Source organism: Rhinatrema bivittatum, chromosome 1, assembly GCF_901001135.1.
Source record: "Rhinatrema bivittatum chromosome 1, aRhiBiv1.1, whole genome shotgun sequence".
Lineage (NCBI taxonomy): Eukaryota > Metazoa > Chordata > Amphibia > Gymnophiona > Rhinatrematidae > Rhinatrema > Rhinatrema bivittatum.
This window is the reverse complement of record NC_042615.1, coordinates 117,522,544-117,534,729: the sequence shown is the minus strand read 5'-3', so window position 1 is coordinate 117,534,729 and position 12,186 is coordinate 117,522,544. Positions and strand designations below refer to the sequence as shown.

Below are 12,186 nucleotides of genomic sequence, written 5' to 3'. Positions count from 1 at the left end.
TTCTGTTTACCACTGCACTTGGTTGCCTCTCATCAACTACTTTCTAACCCAGTCAGTCACATCAGGGTCCATGGTGCTCAATTTGTTTTTAAGTTGCATATGTGGAACCGTATCAAAGGCCTTGCTGAAATCCAAGTACACTACATCTAGCACTCTCCCTTAATTTCTCTGATCATCCAGTCAAAGAAACCGATTAGATTCATTTCACAATGCTATCTTGGAGACTATAATACACTGAATTTCAGAAATTGCACTGTCCTCTGTTTTAGCAGTGATTCCATTGATTTACTCATCACAGAGATCCATCTAAACAACCTATAGTTCCCAAACTCTTGCTTACTTCCACTTTTGTGAAGAGACACCATATTTGCTTGTCTCGAGATCTTTTGGAACCACACCTGATTCTAAATAAACATTGAAAAGGACAAAGAATAGAGATGCCAGAACTTCCTTAAATTCCCATAATATTTGGATGTCTCCCACCCAGCTGCATTGCTTTACTTACCTTTATTTTACCAGCTCTCACAAACACAGTTTTATGAAAATTGTTTAAGGACTACTTCACTGCTATTCCTATATGTGGCAGTTTTCTATAGTCTTAGTGCAAGCCCTTCCTCAGTGAACACTGAACAGAAATATTTGTTAAGCAATTCCTCTCTTTCCTCATCAATCTCCACATATTCCACCCCTTCACCTTTGATTTCCACTTTTGCACATAAGAACATAAGAAATTGCCATGCTGGGTCAGACCAACGGTCCATCAAGCCCAGCATCCTGTTTCCACCAGAGGTCAAACCAGGCCACAAGAACCTGGCAAGTACCCAAGCACTAAGAAGATCCCATGCCACTGATGCAATTAGTAGCAGTGGCTATTCCCTAAGTAAATTTCATTAATAGCCGTTAATGGACTTCTCTTCCAAGAATGTATCCAAACCTTTTTTGAACCCAGCTACACTAACCGCACTAACCACATCCTCTGGCAACAAATTCCAGAGCTTTATTGTGCGTTGAGTGAAAAAGAATTTTCTCCGATTAGTCTTAAATGTGCTACTTGCTAACTTCATGGAATGCCCCCTAGTCCTTCTATTATTCGAAAGTGTAAATAACCGATTCACATCTACTCGTTCAAGACCTCTCATGATCCTAAAGACCTCTATCACATCCCCCCTCAGCCGTCTCTTCTCCAAGCTGAACAGCCTAACCACTTCAGCCTTTCCTCATAGGGGAGCTGTTCCATCCCCTTTATCATTTTGGTTGCCGTTCTCTGTACCTTCTCCATCGCAACTATATCTTTTTTTAGATGAGGCTACCAGAATTGTATACAGTATTCCAGGTGCGGTCTCACCATGGAGCAATATAGAGGCATTATGACATTTTCCGTTTTATTAACCATTCCCTTCCTATTAATTCCTAACATTCTGTTTGCTTTTTTGACTGCTGCAGTACACTTAGCCGACATTTTTAAAGTGTTATCCACTATGATGCCTAGATCTTTTTCCTGGGTGGTAGCTCCTAATATGGAACCTAACATCGTGTAACTACAGCAAGGGTTATTGTTCCCTATATGCAACACCTTGCACTTGTCCACATTAAATTTCATCTGCCATTTGGATACCCAATCTTCCAGTCTTGCAAGGTCTTCCTGTAATGTATCACAATCCGCTTGTGATTTAACTACTCTGATTTAACTACGTCTTCCTTTCACTAGCATATCTAAAAAAAAAGTCCTATCCCCCTGTTTTAATGTATTACCTATTTTTTCTTCCATTTGCACCTTCACTCTCCTGACTACTTTTCTGGATTATTTATTTATTATTTATTTCAAATCATTTATAGACCGCACACTCCAGAGATCATGGCTTCTCTAGGCTTTTACAGATTATTGTTGGCCTATCTTTCTGCGACCTCTTGTAAGTTATGAATGTTAACTTTTTTCCCCTTACCTTTTCAGTCACTTCTTTAGAAAACCGGGTGACTTCTTGTTCCTCTTACATAACAGGTTTGTTTCCCTTATAAGATCTCCTTTTTGTTTTGCCCATTGATCTTCTGCTTCCCTTAGATTATCTCATTCATTTAATGAATCGATGAGGTGCTACCCCATCTTAACAAAGTTAGTTTCTCTGAAGTCCAGGACCCTCACCTTTAAATGAACCACCTCCACCTGTGTTTTAATACTGAGCCACACTATCCATTTACCCCCAGCTATGACGTCAGAAACCTTCTCCACATTTATAAACGCCGCCTCACATGTCAGTCCATTTGCCAGGTGCCGAAACAGTTCTTTCTGCAGACATTCCAGGATCTCCCTGCTTGTAAATGATACTGCAGCTGGGAAGTCCCAATCAATTGAAATCACCTAGCAATAGCACCTTCCCCTTCCCTTTAATAGAAACTTGGTGAATATCTACAGTTGAATCTCTATCCATTTCTTCTGGTCCGTGTATTACATCAGTATAAATGAATGTTCCATTCCCTCTTTTCATCTTAATCCACAATGCCTCCTCTTTACCTTGTAAACACTTAATCTCTGTTGCTTTAATATTATTTTTTTAGGGTTTTTTTAGATTGTAAGCCCTCTGGGCATAGGAAAATCCCTGCAGTATCTGAATATAATCTGTTATGAAATATCATGAAAGGCAGAATATTAATTAAAATAAAATTATCTATAGTGCCTCTCCTCCTCCCTTTCTTTCTACCCTGTCCTTTCTGAATAGATTATAGACTGGTATACCTATGTCCCAGTCATGTTTCTCTATATACTGTGTCTCTGTAACCTCCACTATGTCCAAGTCTGCCTCTTTCAGGAAATAAGGAAAGTAAAAGGTCAAGCGGAAGAAAGGATTGCCAAAGAAGTAAAGTGTGGTGCCAAAAAATCTTTCTGATATATCAGAGAAAGAAGGTAGGCAGAAGTGGTATAGTGAAATTGAAAGGTGACAAGGAGCATTGTGTGGAGAGAGACGAAGAAATGGCAGAATTATTAAACAAATACTTCAGTTCGGTGTTCCCTAAAGAAGACCCTGGAGAAGGACCACTGCTGGTTGATAAGACCATAGATGGGTGTTAGAGTAGATGAAACTCCATTTACAGAACAGAATGTAAGGGAAAACCTAACAAACTGAAAGTGGACAAATCCCACTTAAAAATAAAATGAAATTATTAAATCATGAAGGGAGCAAGCAAATTTCATTTGCAAAATCAGATCCTTCATGAGGTCAGACACCTCAATCAACAGTGCATATTTATGTGTGGAACAATATACCAAGTTCCTGGCGATGACATATCGTAGCACACCTACAGAAGCTTCAGCAAACCAAAGATGTGCAAAATAAAGAAAACATGTTTGGATCCATTATATGGAAGGCAAATAGCTGAAAGAAGAACACAGACGAATATATTTTCTAATGCCACTGTAGGAAAATGAAGATACGTTGCTATAGTAACAAACGGCAGACTAGAGTTACTCATACCACAAAACTCAAATCATGTGTGATGTGCTGTTGGGTCATATATCTTGTTCCACTAGATGGATGTGTGAAAGTCTTGCCACTGATTGTACTGCTACTGTTCAAACAACCCTCTCCTGCTTTCTGGACTCTTGGAGTTTTGGCATGGTTGCTGGTAGGCTATCCTAAAAAGTAACAAAACCACATGAGAGAAGAATAAGAATTTGTGAAGGTGGAGATACCCTCATCAATGAGCAAATAGTATTACGCTTATAATTGTGTTTCTAAAACAATCACTTGCACATGGGAAACCACACTGTTGTGTTGTTAAAGTGAAAGTATATACTGTGCTCCAAATTATAATCACTGGGTTCTCCACCCTTCCATCTCACCAGACCACCTCCTTAAGAACAATAAATTATTATACTAATTCTTTCTTCAAAAAACTTGAAAAACTTGGAAAAAAGACACTTATCATTAATTTTTCCGCATACGGCACTGGTATTATGCCCATGTATAACCCAACATAGTGCCTGTTTCGTTGCCTTCCTCAGAGGCCTTACTCGTTATACATTTATTACTTTCTTGTGTATTTGCAGAACATTTTCTCCTGTTGCTACTCAGTGGCCATAGCATTTTTTTTGAAAGGATCCCCTAGGCTATCCTAGGCATCTTCCACTTTCTCTGTGAGGAAGTATTTCTTCTGAGGCTACTTCCCACCAAGTTTACATTTTAGCTGCTTGTTGTTTAATTCTTCTTGTTTGATTTTTGTCTTTTTAATGTTACTCTTTCTTCAATTGTTTCTCTCTTTTTATGTCTCCACACATCTGCTTTTTTCTCTTTGCTCTTCCCTGCCTCTGTCTACTTCTTCCCCATCTCCACTGCTGGATTGTGAGTTGTTGGCAGACCTTCCCCCACTAAAAATATCATGAGTACAGTAGATCTTGTGTATTTTCATCTGTAACAGCATTCCAAAAGCTGAGATGCCAACAGCGTGCTTCTACAACATCCAAATTCAGGGTTTCATTCTGTCCATTTTCAACAATCTGTTTAAAATCTTAAGAAGCTGGGATATTTTTATTCCCTAATGACTGGTTTGTCCATTCCTGCTCTCCATCAGTGTCAAGACATGAAACTTTACAGTTCCAGCAAATTCAGAGTAGAACTGTGTGGGCAGCGTCATACCTGCTATTGAAGCCATGCAGAGGTAATTAGAATTGTTGAGTGAATTCTGCTACTGGAAGGAACAGTGAGGGCAGGATTCAGAAAAATCTTTATGCATGTGTCAAATAAAAACCTCGAATGCAGAGTAATCGCAGATGATATTGTGTCTTCTAAGGCAATGTCATGTGAACTTAAAGCATTGCACTGTAACTTGATGCAAATCATTTTAGCTAAAGACATCATCATACATAATGAGCATTAGAACTTTTATTTTTCATATCAGCTGCTTGTTCTTAATTTGGTTAGTGAATAATTAATCAACAGTTAGTATTGAGTATCATGATAAGGAGTAAATATATCTACTGTACTGGAAAACAAATAGCATTTCCAAATTGCAGAGCTATTTATATGTCCTTTTTTAAAATCAGAAAGAATATTCAGTCATCAGATATGAGGGGTGGCTAAACTGTCAGACAGCTATAAAGCTGAGCAATAGGGTAATGCTACACCATTTGCTGCACTGTGGTGGGAAGCAACACATCAATTTGGAATTTCTTTCACTTCCAGACATCCCCAGAGGTAAAATGGTAAAAGTAATTGACATGCAGAAAATATTCTTGTTTTATTTCAAAATGTTGGTCTTCTTATTTCAGTATAATCAGTTCCAAAGTATGTAATAAACTTTTTGATTCCAAACTGTTAAGTTTAACATATCCCCCTGATCGGGCAGGGAGATTTCAGATTTATTATTAAGAGTGCTAATATGAGAAAACCAGTGTGCAAAGCAATCCGATAATAAAGGATGTTGAGCAAAGTATTGTATGAAAGTTGGAAATATGATTGTATGAGTTCTCCCTGCCTAACCAAGTCTCTGTTACTGCATAGTACAGTATGTGTATAATATATATATATACATTCGTGTGTGGTTTAGTGTATGAAATGGATGAATCTGATCACATCGCTTTGAATGTCACGTTTTCTCTGCAGAATCTACTGAGTCATATTTGCAGCATGCTCAGTCTCTTGGCAACAGCACCAGCAGTACAGTACCCATCTACAGATCATCTGAAGAAGAAAAGAGAGTCACAGTCATTAAAGCACCACATTATTCTGGAATCGGCCCGGTTGATGAATCTGGAATCCCAACAGCCATTAGAACGGTATGAAACAGTTCCCCTTTCTTACAGAATCGTTGTGGTGGTTATTCTTTGTAACGATTTTTTAATCATTCTGCTCTTATAACGTGCGTTATAATAGTATGAGTAATCCAAGTCTTCATGAAAGGAATGCACTATCCTGTTAGAAGAAGGGGCCGTTGCCGAAATACAGTTCCGCAAATTAATATTCTCAGTTGTATCTTGAAACATTAGCATCTAGGTTATTTTTATTTTCCCTAAAAGATTTTCTACTCTTTCTATTCTTTAGTAAAAAAGAGTTAAAGAGTATTCCACATTAGTAGGAAAGATCTGGTTTTATTTCAAATTGTTACTTTCACTGGAGTGAAAGTAACAATTCCCCTAGTTCCTTGTAGAGAGGTGTTGACATTAAAAGAACAGAAACTTTGGAAGCCATGCCAGAAAGCTTAGCAGTGTTCTACTTTACATCAAGCTGAGCAATCTAAGAGCTGTTTTTCAGTGCACTGCTGCATCCAGACATACCCATTGTGCTGTACGTGAGTGCAGAGATTTCAGTTATAGAAAGCCAGAGCCAAAATGACAGCAAAGGACATTTGGAACTATGATAGAAATAAACAAATCAGAGCATCCTATGTGGAAAAAGAAAATGCATTTGCCAAAACAGAGTGCAATTTAGAGCACTTTAGGGTTGTAAAATGAAATGTGTCAACCAACTGGCATTATGCTCCAAAAGAAATTAGGCTGCCTCCCATGTCTGTTAGTGCTGTGCATTTCCACACAGTAGAGTCAGCTGGAGGAATTATTCCAAACTTCTCACCCTTTAGACCTGGAATACTGTAGATGTTTTACTTGTCTGATTATTTACTTACAGAGAGATGCATTGCATGCATGGCACAATTTTTTGTCTAGGAAATTGCAGAGCATGAATGAAATTTGGGAGTACAATTCGACTCACAATTTAAATTTATCCTGCAAATGTAAGCAATTTTAGTGAAAGGTTATTTTAAGCTGCAGCAGCTCTGTCCCTTGAAATCTCTTATTGAACCTGAAGATTTTAGAACTATTGGCCAAGCTTTTATTAGAACAACAATAGACTAGTCTACCTCTCTATATATCGGTTTGCCAAAGACACGTTTACGTGCATTGCAAAATTCTGCAGCAAGGCTGATAGCAAAGGTTCCTAATTTTGAGCATGTTACCCCAATATTGCAGACGTTACATTGGTTACCAGTAATTCAGAGAATGAACTTTAAAATCTGGTTGTTAATAATGAAATCAATTAGTGAAAATTCTCCCAGTTTTTTAACAAGGCTAGTAAGGAAATATGTTCCTACACCTCTCAATGTCCTCTCAATGTTTACTAGAGGTGCTTCATGTTCATGAAACATATTTGCAGGAAGTCCTTAATTGAATTATTTCATTAGTTGCCCTAAATTATGCAATGCCTTACTTAAAAGAACTCAGGGTCTGACCTTGGGGGGTCTTCCTTAAAAAACTAAAAGCTGTTCTGTTTGAAGAAACATTTTTAATTCAGTAACTATTGTTTTATATTTTTATGATATTTTAAATGAGGTTTTATAGTGATATTGATTTACTGTATTGCTTTGTTTCCTCCAACATGTTTGAACTCTGCTTGGCATAATTCATTATAGGCTGATAATAAATACTGTATTAAATAACAAAAGTAAAGTGCTCACCACTGTTAGTGAGTGCTTCCTTTCCTGAGCTGCTAGATCTGTCATGATGAAAACTCCATGAAAAGCGTAGCCCCTCGGTCATGAGAATCTGAGCCAGACTCGCCATGAAGACCTGTGGCAACGGTTTTAGCAGCCTAGGACCTCACCTCTGCTTGTCTGCTTTTCCTTTGGCCTCGCCTTTGGAACATAGCACAGTTTGAACATCAGGCGGCAGGTTGCCTCAGCATGTTGGATGTCACTGGTGAGGGGTGGCACAATAAAATATTATATAGTGGTTTTTCCAAGTAATAAATCAAGATAATTTCCCCCTTGTAACTATGACATTTAAGCTATCTATGAATAGAATATATGTGGGTTCAGTGACCATCAAAAAAGTTTTTCAATTACGGGGTAATTTTCAGTAGCCTTTGTAGAGCTAAAGTATGCAGATAAAAAGTGCCTGCAGACTTTAGCCTGAATTTTCAAAACGGTATGTATACATTCGTTATGAAAATTTGTGGTTTATGCCAGGTTCACATGAGAGCACATGCATGGAATTTACATCTGTTTGGGATCCTACATATAAATCCCACTCCTGTCCCAGCTCTGACCCCCCAGAATGACTATTTAGTATGAATGTAAATCCCACTCCTGTCCTGGCTCCCACCCCCCAGAATGACTATTTAGTATGAATGTAAATCCCACTCCTGTCCCAGCTCCCACCCCCCAGAATGACTATTTAGTATGAATGTAAATCCCACTCCTGTCCCGGCTCCCACCCCCCAGAATGACTATTTAGTATGAATGTAAATCCCACTCCTGTCCCGGCTCCCACCCCCCAGAATGACTATTTAGTATGAATGTAAATCCCACTCCTGTCCTGGCTCCCACCCCCCAGAATGACTATTTAGTATAAATGTAAATCCCACTCCTGTCCCGGCTCCCACCCCCCAGAATGACTATTTAGTATGAATGTAAATCCCACTCCTGTCCTGGCTCCCACCCCCCAGAATGACTATTTAGTATGAATGTAAATCCCACTCCTGTCCTGGCTCCCACCCCCCAGAATGACTATTTAGTATGAATGTAAATCCCACTTCTGTCCTGGCTCCCACCCCCCAGAATGACTATTTAGTATGAATGTAAATCCAACTCCTGTCCTGGCTCCCACCCCCCAGAATGACTATTTAGTATGAATGTAAATCCCACTCCTGTCCTGGCTCCCACCCCCTAGAATGACTATTTAGTATGAATGTAAATCCCACTCCTGTCCCGGCTCCCACCCCCCAGAATGACTATTTAGTATGAATGTAAATCCCACTCCTGTCCTGGCTCCCACCCCCCAGAATGACTATTTAGTATGAATGTAAATCCCACTTCTGTCCTGGCTCCCACCCCCCAGAATGACTATTTAGTATGAATGTAAATCCCACTCCTGTCCCGGCTCCCACCCCCCAGAATGACTATTTAGTATGAATGTAAATCCCACTCCTGTCCTGGCTCCCACCCCCCATAATGACTATTTAGTATGAATGTAAATCCCACTCCTGTCCCGGCTCCCACCCCCCAGAATGACTATTTAGTATGAATGTAAATCCCACTCCTGTCCTGGCTCCCACCCCCCAGAATGACTATTTAGTATGAATGTAAATCCCACTCCTGTCCCAGCTCCCACCCCCCCAGAATGACTATTTAGTATGAATGTAAATCCCACTCCTGTCCCAGCTCCCACCCCCCCAGAATGACTATTTAGTATGAATGTAAATCCCACTCCTGTCCCAGCTCTGACCCCCCCAGAATGACTATTTAGTATGAATGTAAATCCCACTCCTGTCCCAGCTCTGACCCCCCAGAATGACTATTTAGTATGAATGTAAATCCCATTCCTGTCCCGGCTCTGACCCCCCCAGAATGACTATTTAGTATGAATGTAAATCCCAATCCTGACCCACTTCCACCCCCCAGAATGCCTGTTTAGTATGAATGTAAATCCCAATCCTGACCCACTTCCACCCCCCAGAATGCCTGTTTAGTATGAATGTAAATCCCAATCCTGACCCACTTCCACCCCCCAGAATGCCTGTTTAGTATGAATGTAAATCCCAATCCTGACCCACTTCCACCCCCCAGAATGCCTGTTTAGTATGAATGTAAATCCCAATCCTGACCCACTTCCATCCCCCAGAATGCCTGTTTAGTATGAATGTAAATCCCAATCCTGACCCACTTCCATCCCCCAGAATGCCTGTTTAGTATGAATGTAAATCCCAATCCTGACCCACTTCCATCCCCCAGAATGCCTGTTTAGTATGCACATAAAAATAATGCAAAATCATGTTTCACCAGGGCAATTTTCAAAGAGCCATTTACATGCATAATATTGAGTTTTATGCACATAAGAACCTTTAAATTACTCACTAAGGGCCTCATTTTCTGAACTATCGCAGGCCTGCGATACTTTAGAAGTTGAGGGGCGGGAGGCCGAAACGGGGGGCAGGGGGCCGAATCGGGGTGCAGGCCTGCGCTAGCCGGCAGCGATCCCACCGTCGCAGTGCGATCGCTGCCGGTTTTGTACCCAATTGTTGTGCTCCGGGTGTGGATCCTTGGGCCGACCGGCAATATGGGACGGTCGGAAGGCAGACACACTCAGTGCGGGATGGATCTTCACCTGGAAACCCGTGACCCCACCAGAGGAGCTGTTAGGGCCCGGGTCGCTAGGACTTAGGTGGCTTCGCCCTGGAAGTCCGAGGTCCCCCCAGGAGGAGCCCGTAGGGACCCGGACCGCTGGGACTTAGGAGAGTCACAGGCGTGAAGGGAAACCGAGGGCGGACAGAAGTCTGGACTGGTAGCTGAAGACAGGAACGAGGAGGTGTACCGGAGTCTGGGGATGCAGCAAGTAGTGGATCCAAGAAGCGAGCCAGAGTCGAGGCAGGCAGTGAACAGGCAGAGACGTGAAACAAAACCAGGATTAAGGCAGGCAGCAGGCAGGCAGAATCGTGAGACAAACCAGGATCAAGGCAGGCAGCAGGCAGGCGGAATCGTGAGACAAACCAGGATCAAGAAACGCAGGATAGCAGCAACTAACTCTCTCCAAGGAGTGACCACGTTGCAAGGCAAAGCAAAGAAGAAAGCTGCGGGTTTAAATCCCCCTCCGGGTCTGACGTCAGAAGGAGGGCGGATCGGCACATCCGGGTGCTGGGAGCTCAAAAGGACAGCCCTCGCGCGCGCGCATTCCCCCGCAGGGGGCGGAGCTATCCTCGGGCTTGCCGGCGTCCCCACGAGGAGGACGCCGCTGCCATGCGGCCAGGCCGGCCCGGAATCGCGCGGCTCGCGGCGCAGGGAGGAGACCCGTGGGGAAGGTAAGAGCCCTGGTCGCTGTGTAAGCGACTGGGGTCGCAACTCCCAATAGCGCCAGTATAGGAGGTGTAGCTATTGGGAGCGAAATAGGCAGCGAAAAGGCACCTACCTTTTCGCTGTCTGCGGCGTCGGCGCACAGTTGTCCCGCGGTGACGCCCCGACTCCTCCTCTTCCGGGGCCGACTCCGCCCCCATCCTGGTATCACACATGATAAGGGATTTTTCGCGTGCGAGCGGCCTGGAAAATGAGGCCCTAAATAATTTAAAGTAAACTCCCAAGATATGTTATATCAAATATTTGCAATACTTTTGCATGGAAATGCAGTGAACTGAAAAAAAAAAATCACCTAACCAAAAATAGTAATAAACATTACAGTGTCAGAGGCTGGTTCTGTTCTGCTGTGCATTCCTGCACCAAAATGGAGCACATCACATGAGCCAGCCATGCCTTGCCCAGATGCAGCGGTAATATATACAGAAAAGGAGAACATTGTGTAGGAGTGTGCCTGATTGTGTAGGAGTGTGCCCGCTTATGCCCATTTCTGTAAGCTTAAATATATTTGCCCTTGTACCAAAACATTTCTGTAAAATGCTGATTGCATCGGCATGGGAGATAGATTGTGAATAAATATACCTGCAATACAAACACATATGTAATCTTATGCTCACAGTATATCTCACCAGTAACAAATAGAGATGTGAATCGGAACCGGAATCGATTCGGATTCCAGTTCCGATTCACATGTGGGTTTTTTTGCATCGGGCCCGATCGCGGTTTTGTTTATCGGCTGCGCCCGTTGTGTGCCGTTTTTCCCGCCCTCCCCCAAAACGATAAGGGAACCCCCACGATCAATATCGTGGGGTTTTCCTATCGTTTTGGGGGAGCCCCCGATTTCTGATGATTTTGAAAATACCGACGATATTTTCAATCGTCCGAAGCCCAATTCACATCCCTAGTAACAAAACAAAAGTCCTGTATATATGTGGCTGGTATAACCATAGAGTCGGGCAGCATTATAAGCCCACAGTCAGGGAGGCACACATACCTTATGTGGCAGAAATAGCAAGAGTGACCTGCTGTCTGTCAAAAACTCTGTTAGCTGCTGTGACAAGTAACCATCTGTTCCCTGCAAATACATTATTACAGAGAAACCAATCGTGCATAGTGACTGCAGGGTCCATCTAATCTGATCATACCTATTGCAAGGCTCAGCCTGCCAGATATCAGGTATTACCCTTATATCCTCTCATCCAGCCCTTATGATCATTCCTTTCTTTCTTGAATTCTTGTACTGTTTTGGCCACTGGCTGATGTGAATATTTTCCTATTTTACTCTTAAATCTAACCATTTTGAATTGCAAATAAAGTTTTCTTGTTCTATAACTCCTTTTCCACTGAAAAATGCTTGCT

The 12,186-nt window shown here is 41.9% G+C and overlaps 1 protein-coding gene across 1 annotated transcript in view; it reads left to right on the top strand.

Annotated features, from left to right (window-relative positions):
• The window catches only part of SORBS2 (sorbin and SH3 domain containing 2), a 747,676-nt gene that overhangs the window by 425,333 nt on the left and 310,157 nt on the right, over positions 1-12,186 (top strand). The window contains 1 exon segment of the mRNA XM_029586937.1: positions 5,595-5,767. Coding sequence (XP_029442797.1) covers positions 5,595-5,767 — 173 coding nt within the window.